Source organism: Camelus dromedarius, chromosome 6, assembly GCF_036321535.1.
Source record: "Camelus dromedarius isolate mCamDro1 chromosome 6, mCamDro1.pat, whole genome shotgun sequence".
Taxonomy (NCBI): Eukaryota; Metazoa; Chordata; class Mammalia; order Artiodactyla; family Camelidae; genus Camelus; species Camelus dromedarius.
This window is the reverse complement of record NC_087441.1, coordinates 60,132,282-60,154,370: the sequence shown is the minus strand read 5'-3', so window position 1 is coordinate 60,154,370 and position 22,089 is coordinate 60,132,282. Positions and strand designations below refer to the sequence as shown.

At 34.2% G+C, this 22,089-nt stretch overlaps 1 protein-coding gene across 4 annotated transcripts in view; it reads right to left on the bottom strand.

Moving 5' to 3' along the window:
* The window catches only part of RNGTT (RNA guanylyltransferase and 5'-phosphatase), a 264,777-nt gene that overhangs the window by 132,300 nt on the left and 110,388 nt on the right, over window positions 1–22,089 (bottom strand). For all 4 annotated transcript variants that reach the window (XR_010381315.1, XM_064486867.1, XM_031456025.2 and 1 more), the window contains exon 9: window positions 3,730–3,865. Coding sequence is in view for 3 of the 4 variants with exons in the window: in XM_064486867.1 (XP_064342937.1) it covers window positions 3,730–3,865 (136 nt within the window). In the remaining variant the exon portion in view is untranslated. The remainder of the gene's footprint in view (window positions 1–3,729; window positions 3,866–22,089) is intronic.

Here is a 22,089-nt window from a genome sequence, read left to right as displayed (position 1 = left end):
ATGATCCATCTAAACTTTTCCTTGAGTTCATTTCCACTGCTCTTCTCCACACAACCTCAAACTCACTCTCTCTAGGCCACATCCTGAACCTTCTCATCCCCCAAAACTATACCTCAGAAGTGACTAATTCAAACATCCCATTCTCCAATCACAGTCTTCCATCTTCTGGCTTGCACACTCCAATAGTTAGCTGGTAAATTTTTTAAAAAGCACAAAGGATGGGGGCAACAAGCATTCAGGTCAACTCTGTTAAACAAATAAATACATACTTTATGCATGTGGTTTTCATTAGGATAATTCTTTCATTAAGAGTTCAAGTGAACATTCGCAAGCTACTCCCTATCATCCCCATATCTGTTGATATAAATCAGAAATAGAGAAGCAAATTTCATCTTGTTTAAGACAGGAAGTGTTCTCATATGAATTCCAGAAAATATTAGCCAGATAAAATTCAACCCACCTTGGGAAAAAGGTTCAATGTTGAAAAAGTGAAGAAATGTTAAAGAACATGAGTAGTATCCTTGTAGAAAAGAGACTTAAAGTTGTAGGAAGTTATAAGAAAGATGTAGAGTCCTTTTTCCCTCCAAAGAAAAACAGTGAAGGTGCAGCAGAGAGATGAACCATATCACCAAACAGCAAACAGAAAGCTTGTCTCTCTGGAGACAAGCTTACCAGAGATCTCTCTGCAGAGAGAAATACAAGCTTCTTGTTGTACAGATCTGCACATAAAGTGTAACACACTAATTCAGCCTAACTTCTCAATCAAATAGCCTTGCTCATCCAAAAGCTAAAAAAAGAGAGCAAATTCTAAGTGACAAACTTCAGAACAGCCAGGAGACTGGGTGCCCTTGGATTATCAGACATTAAAACGTATGCGAAAGTTAGAGCATTTAAATCAACCTAAAACTACCACTGGAAGACCAAGATATTAATGGAATGGGAAAGCAAATCAAGAAACAAACAATGAGATAAGGGAATTCCTATTACAATAAAAATGATATATCTAATTAAAAAAGAAAGATAGGTTAGCTGAATGGTGCTGAGGCAACATTTTAGACATCTGGAAATAAAACTGTGTCCCTATCTCATTTCTTTTATCAAAATGTACTGTAGACAGATCAAATATTTAAATATACAAATGAAACCATAAACGTATTAGAAGGAAATACAGCTATGTATTATGATAATTCTAAGGTAAAAATATCTTTTTTAATGACACAAAAGCCAAATATTAAAAAACAAGGTATATATAATTTACCTACATAAATTTAAACTTGTGCCACAACAAAAAACAGAAAAAGTGAAAATACATTTATTTCAAAATGTGTCATAAATACCCCAACAGACAAAAACTTCTCTTAAGTCAGTAAGAAAAAGATGAACACCCAATAGAAAAATGTATAAAAGATTTGAATGAGCAACTCACGGAAGAAATACAGTAACTCTAAACTCTGCTAAATACACTAATAAAGAAATGAAAAAATGTTAAACCTCCTTAACAATTCACATAAACGCAAATTAAAAGAGGTAAATACATTATTTCACTATGTACCAGACACTATTACCAGCACTTTAAAAACTATCTGACTTAATCTTCACAACAGCATCAAGAACTAAGTACTATTTTTAGTCTAACTTCACTACAGATGAGGAAACTGAGTAAATGATTTAAGGGTGCTCATGTAATAACTGAAGAAGCCAGTAAGGCACCATCAGTTAGAGTTAAGGCTCTTAACCACTGTGCTCTATTGTCCCTTAACATGAGAAAGTCATCCCTTTCCTCATCAAATCAGAAGGTTTTAAATTTTCAAACCCAGTGTTTAAGACAATGTACAGATCATTTACATACAGCTGGCAGAACTGTACATGTGTTCAAATTTTCTGGAAAGTAGGGTGGCAATTATACATGTCAGTGTTCAATATGAGCATGTCCTCCAATCCAGCCCAGTGAACACAGTGCAATATAGCCTGTTACCGTCCCTTCCTTGGTAACACTACTCCTCTTGCACTCCAGGTGGTCCTGCTACCAGGGTTCCTGGCCTCCACTGTCACTCTTCCAGGGGTACGAAACTCAGGCAAGACCCTGTGGAATCTTCCCTGGGATTGATATATTGATATCGGGAGAAAAGGTTCCCTTCCTGCTTGGGTTGCAAAGCAGCTTGCCTCCCACATGGAAAAAGCCTTCATGAAGAGGAGGAAAGACAGACAAGTAAAGCAAAGAAAGAGAGAAAGACAGAGCCTGACCAACATCATTTGAGACTCCAGATCCGGCCTGAAGCAGGCCAAGCCAAAACCTAATTATTTGTGCCAATTTAGTTCTTTTTTTCCCTCAGTTACTTTAAGTTGGAGTTCAGTTACTTATATTTAAAAGACTCTTAAATACACATTACAATCTTACTTCTAAGAATCTTAATTATAAAACTTCACAATTGTGAAAGGAAAAAGTATTAAGGCTATGCATTCAAGTGTGTCTTACAACAGAAAAAACTACAAAAAAAAAATCCAAATGTCCACCAAAAGAGGATTGGCTAAATAAATCATAAAATTGTTTCTCAAATTGATTAGAATCACTTGGACACTTATTAAAAATACAGATACCATGGCCCCTGAGACAATCTAATTCATTAATTAGGTCTAGGATAGGCTATTGGGATAGGTCGTTCGTGTCTTTAACAAGTATCCTCTATAATTTTCACAATCAAGATAGTTTGGAAACCCCAAATTCCAGTGTTTACATACACAGTGGTCTATCATTCAGACTTTAATGTGTAAAAGGTCCAAAACATATTGCTAAATGAAAAAAAAAGTTACAAAACACATGTAACATTCAGCTCTTTTCACACAAAATTATGTAACTATCCATGTGTGTACATATTTGACCAAAGCACTCATTTTCAACCAGGGCAGAGGTACCTGTATTCAGAATCTATGCCATGAGTTGCTATTACTAATATGAATGTGAATCCCTCAGGAACAGATGTAAGATTGAATATTTCAGCACAGAGGAAAGTCTGGAATAATGTTCATCAAAATGGTAACAGAATTTATTCCAACGATAGAAGTTCAGGTGATTTTTGCCAGTTTTGTTTGTAATATTCTATGTTATTTTAATTTTTATTTACAATGAACCAATATTTTTAGAATTAGGGAGAAGAAAGCAGTTTGCATGGCAGAAAGCTAAAACATTTTTAAAAAGTAATTTTATAATTATTAAATATAGATTTTCTGAATGGGAAAACTCTCACCAGCTTTCAAAATTCAAATGGAAAAGTACAGTGGTTGCTTTTAAAGGCACGATTCTCTTTCAGCAAGAACTATTAGTCCATATAGCTAAAGAACCAAGGGAAAATGTGATATGTCATATCACATAATTAAAATTCAATTGACAAACAAACAATAAAATAAAATGTTTTATTCAATAAGAATCTTTTTTTCAATCACACAAAAAAATTAATATTTAATTTTCTTTGCTTACTCTGTATCTAAGACAATGATCAAGTGACAGTAAGCACAGGTAAGTGATAAATGAAATTTAACAACCTAATAAAAAAACTAGGTTCAATTTTTTGTCAATTATACATCAATAAAAAAACTTTCTTAAAAAACTAGATTTGATTTAAAATTTAATTAATAAAATTATCTGTCTAATTAATAAAAATACACATTTACCTGCACAAAGAAAGCAAAACAGTAATGTTTAATTTTTTTAAAAGATAAAATACAACTTACCCCATCTAAGAGAGTATTTGATAAATGTATACGAAGGTCTTTACGAAATGGAAATTCCAGATTTGAAACATGAAACACTGAATTATCTCTATCAATCATAAAAACTTCATTTGTGCCATCAATCAACATCATATACCTGTAAATGAAACATTAAAAAGGTAATACTGCCAGAAAGAGAAGGAAAAATGCCATGATATTTATAGGTGGAATCTAAAAAAAAGGACACAAGTGAACTACTTATTATTTATAACTTAGATGACTGATTTCTTAAATATGTGTAAGCACATTTGACTGTCCTTTCTGACTGGATTACTGCATTCTGTTGATTCTTATTTTGTGGCTGGCTTTATTCCTTTGATAACTATGTAAGTTTAAAAATCTAAAGCTCTAAACTGTTCTTAGAAACAAAGAACAGTACATATATGTAAATTTTAAAAATACATGTACAGTATATTGTATACATGTATTTACATGCAATGTATTGTATACGTGCAAATTGTACCAATTCTACCTAATAAAACTGAAAAATGAAAAATAAATAATGCTAGCAGTATAATTCAAGAACCGGATTGTAAGAAATAACAGTTAAATTGTGTTTCCTTAGATTTACAACAGCTTCCTGGAATAATGTTCACCAGAGTCTCCCCCCTCCACCATCATGCAGATTAAAGTACCACAAATAACAAATATTCTTTTTTTTTAAGTCTTTGTTTCCTATTTTAAAACACAGGATACAGAGAAATCAAATCTTTTCACAGAGACAATGTGATGTTCAAGAGCAACCTTATATAACCCAACTTAGGAGAGAACAGTTCTCTAATTTTTATTAGATCTTAAACATAGAAGTTTACAAAACACACATACATGCAATTGCTGCACTTCATTGGTCCAACAACTATACAAATTAGGTATTACTCTACTTTGCAGTAGAAAAAAAGAAAGTGATTTTCAAATGGCCAGCCCTCAAAGTATCCAATGTTCCTTCTCTTACAACTGAGCAGAACAGCTAATTCCTTCCATGTATCACCATTTCAGGTACAATTCCCACTCACTGCTATAAAATTAAAATATTTTTAAACACAAGCTCATGAGCATTTTTATTAGCCAATCAATAGATGGGGAAATTTATAAACTTGAAAATGTGTCATTCTTCAAATGGCCAAGTTACCATCACTGATTCCCAATCAGTGGATCACCAAAAATGGAACTCTGCTTCACATCGTATATAAAGTCCAGACGGATTCAAGTTAAGGAAATTACAGACCAACAGGCTATACTACGAAGCAGATAACAGCAAGATTTAGGGTGAAAATGGAGACTGTATCCAGGTACCATCCTCAAGGAATGAGAAAATTTGACAGCAATAGATTAAGAAATTAAGAGGCATGAGCCTCAAAGGAACAGAACAATCATTGTGTTAAGTTGTTTTGTTTGTTGTTAAATGAAACAGTGGAAGAATAATAGTCTGGATGTACCCCTGGGAATGGAGGAGCATGCTGACTGGTCTGTCTAATCTCCTACCCAGGAGGTATGTCAGAAAGAAAAGAAGCAGCGACTGAAAGATGGAGCTGAATCAAGTTAAGGCCAGAAGAAATGCTCAACGAAGAGATGTAAGCTAATGTAATGCAGTACTTGGTGGCTAACATATTGGAGGGTAATTTGTTTCCCATAAACATGTGTTCAAAAAAGCAAAGAGAGATGTTCAGGATAGGTGAGGAGAAATGGGAGGGCTGATTAAGGTAAAAGAAGCATGTGTCAACAGGTTGAAGGGCAGCAAGGCAAACCAAACAGGCTGACATTTAGAGACTGGACTGGAACCCTGCTGCTACCAGTGTTTCAAAATAATTATTCCCAGCAGGCCCCGGGGGAGGAGGTGGAGAACTTACTACACACTGAAAGAGCTGTAGCCCTAGGAGACAGGGATGGTGGAGACTCAGGTTCACTCAGAAAAAGAAAATCAGCCTCAGTCTGGACTGCTGTGCATCTGAGAGACTCCAGGACCAACTGCCAGGCCAGCAGGCTGGCAGACAATGGGAATACTTAGTTCCCAAAACCTTCCTGCACATGCTTTCCAAAAGCAGCAATTCCCAGTAGACAGGGAGGATCTAGGCTTCTTGGAAGACGTCAACCTTGCACTGGGTTGTGTTTCAAAGAGAATTTAAATCAATACAAGAATAGGTCAAATAAAAAAGCACTGTGATACATTCTGCAACAATGGTACTGAAGGCACAATCTATCATGTTGTTTAAGGGCCTAGGCCAGCATTCTGCAAAGCTTTTTATTTACTTTTAGCATTTCAAGGCAAAATTAATTAGGGAAACAATATATCTTTCTCTTGGAAAGTCAAGATACATACCAGGAACATTAAAGGTTATAAGAAAACATAAAAGGAGTCACCCAGTTTTCCTGGGTCTCTTCCATGTATACAGGAGATATACATTAAACTTTTTCTCCAGTTAAAAAAAAAAATATATATATATATATATATATATATATATATATATATATATATATATATATATATACAGTAAGTCTGTTTATCTTATTTAGCTCATTATTTACTAAACTTAATCCTGATATCTGTTAATATTCAGCAGAATTAGTGTTCTATATTTATAATTTGAGAAAAGATGACTTACGCTAATGAATTTTAGAATTCAGAAAAAAAAATGGTTTACCTCTTTTGATCATACGATGAAGACAGAAATTACATTTTTCTTTTCACTGGCTGCCCAGAAGCTCAGAATTAAATATAATGTTCAAATAGAATAAGTATTAAATCCCAGGGTGCTGGTACATTTGCTTTTCCTGTCATAATTATTCTCTATTCATTTTTTAACACACTTATTTGATATATATGTATGTGTATGTATCTTACTATCAGACCTTTCTTTTTACTTCAGATGGAATATTTATTAAAAGAAAATACTGTCTGCATACACTTATGTGTAAACAGATTTAAAAGACCAAGGAAGAGAAGGCTTTAGAAGATGGAATTCACTATAAAGGATTGCTCATGGGAAACACAGCTTACATCTGCAGAGGTACAAGAGAAATTATTTAGCAGTTGGTATTTAGGGATTCTTCTGCACATATCAATTTTCCAACTTTGAAACAAAAGTTTCTGGGATGTGATTTTTGGTTTGAACTCCAGACGTTCCAAATCACAAGTTCTTTTGTTAAGTGATACTCATGAAAAATGAGGAGCTAATTTCACATTAGGGAAGGAAAGTAAGGCATGTGGAAATATTTTCATATCACTCCAAAGTCTCTGGATGAATAGAATCTTTAAAAAAAAAAAAAGGAAATCATCCCATATACTTTCAGATGCTGGCTTAGTATATAATAATGCTTCTACCTGCAGTGGACGTGGATCACTAGTGTAATATAATTTCCTATTAATTATGAAATTACCTCAACTGCAAACTTAATATTCAGAATTACTAAATTATCTGTATTCTATCCATCCTCATTAAAAGACAAATATTAATTCAGAAGTTTCACTGAATTAGAGAACACTGATTCACTTTTTATACTAAAGTATATATACCAAAGCTATATAGATAACAGAAAAGCCAAATTTATAAACTGCTTTACTTTAAATGCTGGTTTTCCAGCTTAACTAGAAACCATCTTTTGGGGCAGTCACTGAGATGTAAGTTAGCTAATTGAGTAAAACCACTGATTTTACATTAATACAATTTAGGAAGTATATAATAAAAGAAAACTGGTAAAAAAAAAAATATTGATAACTAATAGCATCTTAGAGTCCTAATTCACATTCCTAAGAGTAAAATAGTCTTTAAACATCTTATAATTTAAATTTATCACCAATATTCATTATTGAAATATTCATTAATAAGGGAAGAGATTCATAATATATTAAATGAAGAAAAAGCAAGTTAAAAATCAGACTGTATAATTACAAGGAATAGGGAGATAAAACTTTGTATCTATAATAAAATAGACAGGGAAGCCTATACCAAAGGATTAAGAATTATCTCTATGTGGAATTATCAATGATATTTGCTTTCCTCACTATACGTTTTTGGACTTTAAGAAATTTTAGAAACAAGCATAAACAGCCTTTTCAAGGATGACTTCCAAGCTTCTGGCAGGAGAAACTGGGTGCATTTTATTTACTGAGCCACAGAGCACTGGAGGAGGAAGAAGTACTTGCTCAGTTTAGTCGGGGAGAAGTGACAAATAGGCTACAGACATGGATCTTTTCATTTTTACATTGGAAACCAACAGGCCCAGATTTTCTCCATCCCTGTCTCTAGCAGGTTGGAAATAGGCTCAGGATCTAAGTCAGACAATCAAATACTCCATACCCAAAACTTTTAACTTGAGTGACAGTGGGGCACAGGAGTAGCTGAAAAATTATTCAGAGCACCAGCAGAGGCATCGTCAGCAAGTGTCAATGGTGGCTTCCAACTCAAAGTGCTCCTGTGTCTGACCTTGCCTCTGGTCCTTGCTGCTGGGCTTCCCAGGATTCTTATCCATTTTCCGAGACTGGTTCTCTTGACAGCCTTCATTTATATAATATATATATTCTTTTATACCTTTGCTTAAATTAGCCAAAGTTGATTTCTACTGCTTGCAGTCAATGTAATGCTAATGGATATGCTGGTTCTGTTTTTTTTTTTTTTTTTCCCATTTTGCCCACCACCTGCAGCTCAACTCAAGTAAGTTAAATGTGCCTATGACATAATCCCACTGTAATGTCCCTCAAAATGTCCTCAATACCAAAAGTTACAGGATACTAGCTCTTTACATAGTAACTTCATACCAAGAGACATGCCATCTATTTCCTGTCCTTCAACAGAGGTAAGTGTATAATGTTAAGCCCAGAGTTTACTTGCCCTTTGTACCTTTTCTCTCATGAGAATTCACTGCCAAACCTCTACTGTTCTGAAACCAGCTACATACAGTTCCTCTCATTCCTATTCCAAACAGAATTGGTACACAGTCCCTGAAACTTCATTCTCGAGACTGTAGAGATATACAGAAATAAATTCAGGTCCATTAAAATTTCCTATAAAGAGAATTCACAGTTTAGAGCCACTTCCTCAGATACAATTATAAACCTTTCTGACATAAGAGCAGTTGGTTGGACTCTACCCCCTACCCACCAACACCTGGCAGACCTTACTTCACAAATGATACAAGAAGAGCTGACTTGCTAAACCCCAGCTTTCTTCCTTCTCCAAAGGGGCTGATGCACACACTTTGGCTTTTTCTCTCACTAGTTCACTGCTCAGTAAATTTTATCTCCGGTAAATCTCTTTTGCAAAGCATATCCATGTCCTCTTTAACCCATTTTCCCCCATTTCTTTCAACTCTTAGAGAAAAAGGAAATTTATATTCCATACATTTTACCACAGGTTTGTTAAATGAAAAAACATTTTCCTCCTCCTCGCCTCAGTCACTTAGTTCCATTAATGCGCCTAAGAAAGCCCTGATCAAGGCTAGTGATCTGCATGGAGCACCTGTACTGAGCAAAATTAAAAGTCATAATTTGCTCCATGTAGACAGAATAAAGAATCAGTGTTAGAGTCCCCTTCACAATCTCCATCATACTCTCAATCTACCTCCTTCTTATTTTATAAAAGCTAATCAACAGTTTTTAAACAAGTCAAAATAGAGTTCTTATAAACTTCTTAAATTTGTCACAATTATAGTTCGTTTAGTTACCTGCGTTGTCACTTTTCTCAGCAGACATACATCATAAGTAATTTAGCTACCTTGGGAATTAAGCAAGATTTATAGGCTAGGTTAGAAACCTAACCACCATTCAGAATTCTATGAAAACACAACCTGAAGTCCACCAACATATATTAAGGAATCTCAGAAAGACTTCAGATAACTTTAAACATCATTGTTTGCCTTGTGTCCACAAAAAAGACCAATATTTGATGATAAAACAATGTAATCCTACACATGAACTTTACTTTGAAACACAATGGCTATTATCTGTTTATCTGGCAAAAATAACATTTCAACCTTTGAAAACAAAAACAATTTGAAGAAGTACAGCTCTACTTTTTTTCATCTTCCCAGAAATTTCAAAGAACTCATATCAAGGTCATTCTTATTTTCACATTATCAAATTAACGCGAATATATACACAAACAGTAATACCACAACCGCCTAATCTTTTCTAAAAGTTTTATTTCTGCTGTTAACAATCACTGAAATGAAGACATAGTTCTAACACAGTTATGTGAAGACCCAGTTCTTCTCATCAAAAACTATCAAAAACTTCATTCAACATTATAAAAGATTCCAACCCAACAGGTATTTTTATCTTGATTTATTGATTCTATAAGCACATCAGACTTCTTCAAAAGATTAGCTTGTTTTTAATCTTCATATCACATCAATTTAAAGTCATTAAACAGATGTGATTAAAGTTTTATAGTCTTAAAATCATTTTAAGCCCACAGCTTCATTCTATTATGTGAACAGTTATATACACACAACAGTAATTAAACAGACAACATGTATTATTTAATTTTAAACTGCAAAGCCCATTCACTTCCCCACCAATTTAATTATCTAACTTGTCTAACCAGCCTTTGATCTTAGAATGTTAATTGTGTATTAAATGGTATGCCAAAAGCATGCCACTGAACATTTGAACAATTTGCCAACATTTAACTGTCTTCCACCTAAACATAGTCATCTTTGTTTCATATGTTGTTTATACAGTAAATTTTCCACTACGTTATCTTCATCCAAGTTTTGTTTAAGCTTGCTACTTGGTCAACTTTGTCTACGGAAAAATCATCAGTCAAAAGACTCTGACTTTTATTTCAACTTAGATAACTCATCACAAATAAATCACGAAGATCAAAGGGCATCTACCATTAAAAAAACATCACAAATCCTCCAAGCCTTCTCACTAACATATCATGTCTGCCTATTTCTACTAACAGATATTGAATAATTTTCAAAGCATAGATGTTTCTGTTTCAAGAAACCCCCTTCAAACCAGCAACTTTTCATCTTACGCAAAGCTGAAAAATCAACCCTATAAAAAATCTGGGAAGACATAGAGCCAGTGTCAGTTTCTAGATTCCTCCCTGCCATTCCACAGAATTAATGATACGAAATACAAACAGTCAAGTGCACAATAAGATTTAGAGCAAATTTGTTCCAAACCACTCAACAATTTAAAAATTTAATTTGCTTACTTTGTTTACATGCTGTCACTATGGGTTCTTAGAAAATTCCAGGTCAGAGCCTGTCATACCAGATTCAATCATGCTTGCCATCTAGACCACTTAAAAAACAGACTGGAACTAAAAATCTCATCAAATATCATAAAATGATTCTAACTGTCCAACTCCTAAGTATGTGCTTTACCTTCAGAATTGCAGCCTCCTTATCCCTTTCTCATTTTGCCATCCTCCACTGCCCAGAAATCTGTACACATCTATTGCTAAGCCTGTGTATCTGTACTACGACACCACCTTGTCCTAAAATACATTATCTTCAAACTCTTACTCAAAACTCCCTTCCATGAACTCTCTCACAGTCTAAATAACAAGTTCTTTTCAAATCACTCTATCACTCCAAGTTTTCTAAAAATTATAAATTTAAGGTGGGGAGGATATAACTCAGTGGTAGAGCACATGCTTGGCATGCACAAGGTCTTGGGTTCAATCCCCAGCACCTTCATTAAAATAAATAAACTAATTAATTAAAAAATTTAATTACTTCCCCCCTCAAAAAATAAATATATTTAATATGTACAAAAAATAATCACTTCTGGTAGAAGAGAAGCAAATGGGAGACTTAAAGTCCATTTTAAGGAATTTCAACTTTACTCTGTAATCGAGCTGATTTACAGCTGAAATACAGCAAATAGTAAAAGATAAAACAATATACTATGTCATTTGTGAACATTAGTAATAAAAGGTATTTTATTACATACCATTAATTATATATTAATATACAGTATATAGGGGTGAAGATATCAGTAGGCGAAACAGAAGGTACCAACATAGAAAGATACATCGGCATCTACTGTGGTGGTTAAGAACATTTATCCCAGACAGGCTCTTCCTAGCTGCGTGATTTTGCACAAATCACATGACTGCTCTAAGATGTGGTTTCCTCATCAAAAATCTCCACCTCCTAAGGTGGTTGCAAGAATTAAATGAGTTAGTACCCCCATGCTTAGAGCACCATTAGTCACAATAGCAAAAGTGTGGAAGCAACCCAAGCGTCCACTGACAGATAAATGGATAAGCAAAATGTGGTATATACATTAAATGGAATAGTAGTCAGCCTTTAAAAAGGAAGGAAATCCTGACATTCTACAATACAAATGAAACTTGAGGACATTGTGATAAGCCTGTCACAAAAAGACAACTACGGTATGATTCTACCTATACAAGATACCTAGAGTAGTGAAAAATCAAAGAGTCCAAAAGTAGGCCAAAATGTTACCAGGGACTGGAAGAATTGGGGAATGGGGAATTATCACTTAATGGGTATAGAGTTTTAGTTTTGCAAGATGAAAAGAGTTTTGGACATGAATGGCAGTGATGTTTGCACACATTATGAACATATTTAATACCACTGAACTATATACTTTAAAATAGTTAAGATGGAAAATTGCATGTTATGTGTATTTTACCATAAAAAAAATTGAAAAAGAATTAAATGAGTTAATACACAAAGGGTACAGAACAATACCTGGAACACGGTAATAAAATGTAAGCTATTGTTATTATATTATGTCCAAAGCACATAGTAAGTACTTAACTAATGCTGGATATCATTATTATTAATACTACAACTACTACTTTACACAATCCAAAAAGGAGTTGAGGTCATTGATAAACCAAGCCTGAATAAGACAGAAAGAATTCGTTTCCTGTAGTCAGGAAAGAAGAGGACATCCCTCTGAACAGAGGGGAGGCAGAGATGAGTGAACCAGGAATTTTGAAATGTAGAAAAATAAACCATAGGTAATTCCCTATGAAGGTTACTCACAGCCCACAACCCCAAGTTCACAAGCATATTTACACAAAGGCAGATGACAACTACAATAACACTTTCTTAGTTCACTTTTCCATGAATAACTATAACCCAAGAAAATTTTGTAAAATCAGAAGCTGCACTACTTGAGCGATAACTCAAAACAAAGAGCTCAAATAAAAGAACCTGAACCAGGTGGCTCTCCCAATCTGTCTAGGAAACTTTTCTAAACACTAAAATGATAAAAATAAACCTAAGCCTAAAGTATTCCAATGTACTGAAGCAGCTTAAGGTTTACTAACAATGACGGTACATATAAATAAATACACAATTACTCCAAAAGCTACTGCACATAATGGAAAGTTATTGTCTTTTTGTCCTACAATCTAGATCATTAGATAAAAATTAGTAACAGCATAATTTAAATGAAATTATAATTAAATTTATATGGGTTCATATTTCCCTTAGCAACCTAAAAGAAACATAACAATAAGAGTAGACTGATCAAGTAAACTGACTATACTTAAATTAAAAAAAAAACTCAAAAAAAAAAACACCTCACTTTTGCAAAGGAGAAAAAAAAAGGGTAGACTGATGGGAGTCTCTTCCTACTGTACAAGTTTAAGAAGTCAACTAATTAACAGAGTTTGGGGAAGTGTAAGAAACAAAATATTAAAGCATACCTTTCAACTAGTAAAAAGACTGTCAAATCAGGATTGAATGTATTTGCTACCAGGAACATGCATCTTGCTAAGTGCTACTTCTGTGGGCTAGAGTATGTTCCCTCCTCCTTTCCACCACTCTACAAAGAATTAGAGAATTATAGGATTTTAAAGGGCTGGAAAGGTTCTTACATAGTTCCACTTCACCCAAGTAGTGTGTGCACATATACACACAGGTACACACAGACAAACATATCCCACCCCCAGCCCTGCAACAATCCTAAACAGCACTTATGGCACAAGAAAAGCCAGGCTAGATTCAAACGCAAGTGAGAACAGAAAGTATTCATACAGGCACTGCCAAAGACACAAAAACTATCTGATTATTAACTCCACCAATTCGTAACTGTCTGAGAGTAAAGCATATGTTAACAGTCACTTTACATAAATACATAAAATTTACCCTTCTATAGGAAGAAGCTTCTACCTCAAACCAGGTTTGAATATAATATAGGTATTTTTAATATCTTCTAAGTTCACTTAAATTTTTTTCTTAATGGTCACCTAAAGTCTCAAATGCAAGAACTCTAAAACAATAACTGAATACAGACATAGTTGAATAAATCAATTTCTTCAAATCCTCAAAAGTGATAAGGTTATTAGCAAGAGAAAATCTTAAGATACATCTTTAACATTCAAACTGAGTAAAGGTGGCTGATAAATAAATGAGCTGCCATCTAATTAGGGGGAGAGGAAGATTTCTCCTGATTTGTAAATATTTCTTTGTGCTAAGAAATATGACTTTTCATCACACTAAAAAATAAAAGCCCACAATTGTTAATTAGGTATAGGTTGTTGAACAAACTTATCTCTCTTTGGTATCCTCAATCTCAGAAAAAAATAGCAGATTCTTGCTATTTGCTACAAGTGTGGTCCTTGGACCAGTAGCATTGGCATCATCTGGGAACTTGTTAAAAATGCAGAATCTTGGGCCACCTCAGACTTACTGAATCAGAACTTACATTTTAACAAGATCCCCAGGCAATTCATACGCACGTTAAAGTTATGAAAAGCACTGGAATAATAACCCCTAACCACCTTTAACACTCCAACTGCAAAAGAAAACAGGAAACCAAACAGAAGTCAAAATAAGCAAAAGGAATTAAAATTTTTAGAAACATATGGGGGGGAAAAAGAGCTTCCACCAAAATGCCTATTCAAAAGTTATATTCAATAGATTTTTTTCTCTTCTTAGTTATGAGAAATACTCTTGTTTTGATGCTAGTAACGGGTAAAAGGAGAAAAGAAAACTAAAAAGAGAAGGAAAAGAAGACGAAGGATCACAATTTAGTTCCAATCATAATCCTAGTTTTCACATTTTACATTATGCAACTTTCGAAACGCACTGTTGACTAGACTAACCTGAGTGAATACTAATATGACCTACTTTCAATAAAAGCTTTCACTAAGTCCCCCAGAAAGATTCACCTAATAGTCCTTGAATTATAACTGATAATGAGAAATATCGTTGCTGGAGGGTCTTGCTGTGCCTCCTGACATGAAAACCCCTCAAGGAGTCTTGGTGGGGCTGGCTTTCTGGGACATCACCTCTTTCTTTTTTCCCTCCAGTCACAGAAGTTGTCTGCTTTCCCTTCCACAGCAACTCTTCAAGTGTTCATTCCCTGCCTTCTGTATCATCATGAAAAACATTCTCCTACCACATTCTGCATTTGAAAAACAGCTCTTTTAAGTCCCTCAAAGGCGGCTGGGCTAACCAACTGACTCAGTAATCCCAGGTGGCCTTAAACTTCAAGAAAACTGAGATAAAGGATCTCCCACCTAACAACTTCCTAAGAACAATTCAAGAAGAGGTAGGAGTTCGTGAAACAGTCAAAGTTTAAATCAAAGACCTGGTTCAGCAATCATTAAAACTCTTGACATATTTAAAAATATAAACATTTGAGTGTTCAACCAGTCACCAATGTAACAATTGTCTTCCTTTAGCCTTAGCACCTAACTGTCCAACAGTCAGAACTTAGAGATTCTGGATTTACACCAATTATCAGGTCAGCCCAGATCAGTCAGCCTGTTTCCATCTCATGACTTCCTTCCTGTAGCTCCTCTTGTCCATGTTACTCACTCTCCACTAGCCATCCTCCTCCTAAGAACTCCTATGTTCTAGAGTCTCCGCCTATGTCACTTATAGGCAATTATATTTCATATTGCTCCCTCACGTATTCCATTTTAATTCTGCAATCAGATCTTCGCTCATTTAAGGGCATGGACCATGTCTAAAATTTTCTTTTTTTTAAATAGGTACAGTTTTAAAAATTGAATTTTAACATGACTATGGAATTTCTCTTTAGAAATTTACAGTTTGGCTTATTTCATTTTAATGAGTCTATTAATTTGGTAGAAAGTGTAACTATCAAAATTTACCAAGCACTTACTAGGTGGTAAGCTTTATTCTAAGTGCTTTGGATGAAATTACTTAATCCCACAACATCTATAAAGTAGTTAATATTATCTTTATTTTTCAGGTGGGCAACTTGGGATACAGAGGGTTATATAACTTTCCTAAGGTCACATGACTATCAAGTACAGGAGCTTCAGGATTTGAGCCCAAGTAGTTCAGTTTCAAGGCCCAAGCTCTTAACCACTATACTATACTGCTTCCCAAAATTATACTTGTTTTACAAACTAATATACTTAAGTATTTTTGTTTTTAGAATTTTATAACATTATCATCTTTATATGTCCGTGGTTTTATTAACTACAGAATATCTAATACATGCTCACATTCTCTCTTATTTGAAAACTTTGAAGTTAGATGTATTTCAGAATTTTCAACTTAAAAAAAGATTCAGATAAATAATCTTAAAGTATATCAAAATAAAATAGGTACAAACTAATTTTCCTCTCAAAACTTTATTGCCATTGAATTGACCATACATTATACGATGTGTAAATATGATGCATATTTAATGGTACAGAACAGCTACCATTAAAACTTGTCAAGAATTAGAAAGCTTTTTTAAAGCAAGCAATATCTTTTTTGTGTGTTATTTCTACTAGAACAATGAATATTTTTCTTAATTAGTTCAGTGAAAGGGAGAAAAAGACCTAACCTACAAGAAACTTGAAATAATTTTACTTCTAACACAGATATTATACTTTGCCATTATATATTTTACTACAAAAATCCCATTATTTATTTTAAATTTATAAACGGACTAAAAGCACCACTGAGGTTATTTTTAAGAAAGATAATTAAAAGCACACTGAAGCATTATGCTGTACACTAGAAACTGACACAATTGTAAACTGACTATACTTCAATTGAAAAAAATATATATATATATAAAGCACATGTAGAAGATGCATAACACGATGATACTTGATTTTATTTAATATTGCTTCATGCACAAGAGGAAATATAAATAAATACAATTATATTTAAGTGTACCAGATATTTTAAATGACTTCTAATTTCCCCATTTTTTTAGTACCTAATGTTTAATGGATCACACTTTTAGAAATTAACTGGTTTCCACTAGTCTCTGTTCATGTTCACATAAAAGTACCAGGAAAAATTCTAGATGCAATAATCTCCACAGCTAAATACTAAATATAGTAGCTAAACACTGGACTAAATAAATATAATATGGACTCACAATATTAAGGCAACTACCAAAGCCAGATCACAGAGTAGACTCCTTGCAGTTGCTTAAAGTTTACAATTTAAGCAGCAATTTTATTTGTTATGTGCTGTATTCTATACCTCTAACCAGTAGTTTAACATTTTAGCAGACTAATATAACAGTTAAAAGGCTTAAAAGCCATTTTAAATAATTCATGGGGAGACAATTTAGTTCTCTGCCCATGCAAAAATATTTTAAAAATTAAATTCTCTGAAGTCTAAGATGTTACTAAAATAAAATCTATCCAAAAAAGCTCACCTGCCAGCAAAAACATCAGCAACAGCAGCAACATTAGAGCTGGGCTGAAAGCCAGGAACATACTGTACTAAGACGGGCTGCATATAAAATCCTCAAATCAGATCTCACAAGCTAAAAAAGAGCTGTCAAAATTACTTATTTTCAATTTCTTTACCTAGTTTCGGAGATACTAATGCTTGCTTTTTGGGAACCAGATTGCCATAAACATGCAAAAATTAAAAGCAGTTCCTAAAGAAAGTAAAAATACTATAATGACATAAGATTTTTTAAAAAGAAAGCATATGGTTATAGAAACTTCTTTCCCAAAATATAATTGAAGCACATGTATCAAAACCACTATTCTTCACATACCACATACAAGTTAAACAACTTTTCTACCCCTGTGAACATAAAATTCACTATGGAAAATAGAAGTTACTTTCCAACACAGAGTTTTCTATAGACTCCTTTACTCCCAACACAAACAGCTGAGCAAAACCCCTGTGGGATAAAAAGAGAATCTTCACATCATTCTTTTACTCCCTGTGACTCCAAAAAAAGAACATCAGTTTTCTGAAGCAAACATAACACTTTCTGAGACTTTAATATGGCAGACTCGTTCTTAAAAAAGTAGTTCCAAAATGACACTACACAGTCATCTACAAATATCATAATTCAGATGCAATGCACAAAAGAACACAGCAACATTCTCAAAACTGCTATGCTTTCAATACTGTTGTATGCATGATTCCCCCTAATCCTTAATGAATTCTTAAAAATCCCAAACTAATATTTTGGGATTTAAAAATCCCAAACTAATACAGTGCACTGGGTATTAGAATTCTCCTGCATCACAAAAGCAGCCTGAATTAAAGCTAGTCCTCTGCTGCCATCTAGTGCAGTCATAAAATGCCAAAACTAAACCAAAAGTGACTGAAAAAAATGTTTCACTGATGAATCTATTTAATGTCATTAAAAACACTAGTTCAAAGATAGTCCTTACGTATCACTGCAGAAAATGCTACAAAAATTTTTTTAGTTTAAAAAAATGTGATGCATTCTCACAAATGCATTCTAGAGCATACAGAATAGAGCAATAAAGGATTATAATGAACTATCAGGTAATAATTACTCATAAGGAAAAAGTTACCTAGAATAATACTATCACATGCTGTTTGTTATAAAAATAAAAATTTTCAAAATAATCTAAATCTTTCATCCACACGGAATTTCTCAAATAAATTGTGATGCAGTCATACAAGGGAATATAATAATCATGTATGGCTCCTTTTCCTCTCAAGATACTACCAAAATGATAACAAAGTTGGGTATTTTTTTTTAATCATAAACCCCCACAACTCACAGAAAAGACATGTAGGCAGGTAGGTAGATAGATAAGATAAGACAGACATTAGAAGGACACATAGGTAGTAAATAAGTATCAGAAGGACCTTCTCTAAAAACTGAACCAAACCCTGCAGTAAAGCAATTCCATGGGCAATGGTGCCCAGAAGCAAAGATCTCTCCATATCATAGGACTGCAGGGCTCTTCAGCACAACTGCTTATCATAAAGCAAAGGACACAAGTCGACAAACCCCACCCACATTTAGAGCTTCCAAGCAGTTTTTCTGCCTCATTTTTACATGTAAACAGCCAACCAAAGATCACCATACATTTGAGGAAAACCAGAAACATGAAGAAGAAAGATTCAAGAAAGAGAAGGTCACTCTATACCCTATACTTAGTATTCTCAGAAGAAGAGTCGGGAAGCTATTACGTCCATAAATTAAGTACACATTGTCATGAAAAGGTATTAAGTAGAGAGTAAGAATATATGTACTCTTGAAAATTAAAAGCATAATTACTGAAATTAGTAAATCATTAGAAAGATAGAAAGAAAATGAGAAAACCTCCCAGAAAGCTGAAAAAGAGATCAGCAGATGAAAAGTATGACAGAAAAGATTAGAGAAGAAAAAGAATCTCAATTCTAACAGGTGTAACAACCAATAGTAGCTCTAAAAAGGGGAAATAGGAGGGGGAAAAGAGGAAATAAAACATCAGACAAGATAAAATCACCCTGTACAGAAGAACCCAGGTTTTCAGATTTAGAGATCACCAAGTACTCAGCACAATGAATGAAAAGGTGGAGAGGGCAGGGAGGAACCCACATAATTAGACATCTACTGGGAAACTTTAGGACAAAAATAAAGAGAAAATGCTAAAAGTTTCCAGGGGCAGACCACTTACAAGGAACTAGAATCAAAGTAATATCAGTCCTTTCATCAGTGGTGAAGGTTAAAAGAAGATATAGAAATAAGGTTTTCAATATTCTGAGGGTAAATCATTTCTAATCTAAAATTTTATATACAGCCAAAGTACTAAATACAGGACCAGAGCAACAGCATTTTCATACACCTAAGCATGCTTATAGGTTACTTCCTACACATACTTTCTTAGGAAGTGATTTAAGGAGGTATCCCTCCCTGCACAGTGAGAGGAAGGAAGGAAGGAAGGAAGAAGGAAGGGAAAGAAAGGAAAGAAAGGAAGAAAGAAAGAAAGAAAGGAAGAGAGAGAGAGGGAGGAAGAGAGAGGGAGGGAGGGAGGGAGGAAGGAAGGAAAGAAGCAAGGAAGCAAGGAAGGAAGGAAGAGGGAGGATGGAAAGAAAGGAGAGGAAAGAAAAACATGGAATCCAGAAAGCTAGATCCAACCAGGATAAAAGTTAGGAACAGAGATTTATACAGAGGCTAGAAATCATAGAAGGATCTAAAAGAGAAAAACTGGGGAATAAAAAAAAATTATTGAAAAGGGTTGAAAAAACTTAAGTAGAGGGGAAAGGAAATTATTAGAGTAAAAAAGAACCTATTTAACTCAACAAAAGGAACATTTTACTTGAAATGGCAGAGAAGTCATGACTTTGAACTCTGGGCAAGTTAGCTGTCTTTTGATGGTCAGCTCCATCTCTGTCCCTGTATGCTCTCAGTGTACCTATGTTTAAGCAGTAAGCAAATGACACTTTCCAGACTACCTTGCCAGCTCCCTAGAAGGAGACTGAGAAAAACCTATTGATCTGCCCCTGGCAGCATCGCAGGCGGCACTGAAGGCAGCAGCCACAGGATGATGGGCACCGCTCCTCAGTGGAGAGCCCCTCGGTGAGTGGATGCTATGCTGCAACAGAAGTGAGTTCCAACAGCAGCAGCCAGGGAGGCGGGACCCCCTCCAGCACCTCGGCAGCAAGTGCTAACCAGGCTCCAACCAGAGACAGGAGCAGCTTGCTGAACTCCAGGTGACCCTTTTGCTTCTCCATCCTGAAAGGCCTTTGTAACCAATTATATGTATTAAATTTCTACATGTTTGAAATATTAGAGTGATTTCGTTTCATTCCATAAAAAAAGGAAATCTATTCCTTTCCGCTAATCTAAACAATAGTTCCAGTGGAAAAAAAATTTAAGTATTTTCACCACTTAAATTTAACCATACACTTACAGAAAACAAAAACCCTGTGTTTAACAAACAGGATGTAAATGTAAACAGAGTTGACAATATTAAAGCTAGAGAGGACATAAGGAAGTAGATGGAAGACAGGGAATGCTGAAGTCCTCATCTTACAAGAGCTAAGAAATACTACATGAGGGTTATTAGAGTAACGGGAAGATTAAATATACGGGAATGATCAATGAAGAGCTAACAATAATAGTTCACATACTGAGAATCTAAAAGAAAGAAAATATGGACACAGAGATTTTGGTGAGTTACGTCCTCAGTGACCACAATAGGAACTTACCTAAAGTTGACTAATAAACAGTAACATAAATATATTATTTTGAGATTTGGGGATAACTACAGAATAAGATTAAAAGAATGGTTAAAAGTTTTTGCCTTTAGGGAGCAAAACCAACTGAAGGAGGGGATAGGGAAGGGATCTCCATCATTAACTTTCCAGTAATAATTTATTTAACCATAAACAAGGATTATCTTAATAAAGAATTTATTTTATTTTAGTCATCTAATAGAAAAATGTTTAATGAAAAAGAAAAATATTTAGAATGCATTAATTAAAAACAGAAGATTACCATTCTATAAATCACAGATACTAAACAGTTTGTGTAGAAAACATATTTCATCTAATAGAAGCTCCATTATAGCAGGGACCACTGCAATTTCCAGCACCTAGAATGATACATGGCACACAATATACACTAAAAAATACTGTGAAGTGAATACATTTTCACTTAACAAAATAATACATATACTCAGACACAGGTCTGAAAGTATACATACCAAAACCATTAGCAGACATCTCTCTAACTCGTGAGATTACAGACAATTTCATTTTTTTCCTTTTCCTTATCTTCACTTACTAAATTTTCCACAATGAATACAAAGTACTTTTATAATGGGGAAAAGTATTTTTAAAGTCATTATCAGCTGTTCATTAAAAGTCTTCATTTTGGGACCAGAATCACACACACACAAAATTTTTTTAATGAAATTATTTATATATATAGTCCAAGATAGAAAAAGTCACAACCACTAATAATGGAAAAGGTTTAGTAAGGTATAGACATATTCACTGATCTTGACCTAATTATGAGGATTTGAAAATCTTTCAAGGTAACAAAATACAGCAAAATTATTATTCATTGCACAAATTGGGTAATTAGTTCCAATACTAGTAAACAAATCTCATGAATCTATCTGTTCTGTGGGTAAGAAGCCTCTCTTGGTTATTCTAATTAGTTACTTTTAGATTAAGTAGCTCTGTTCA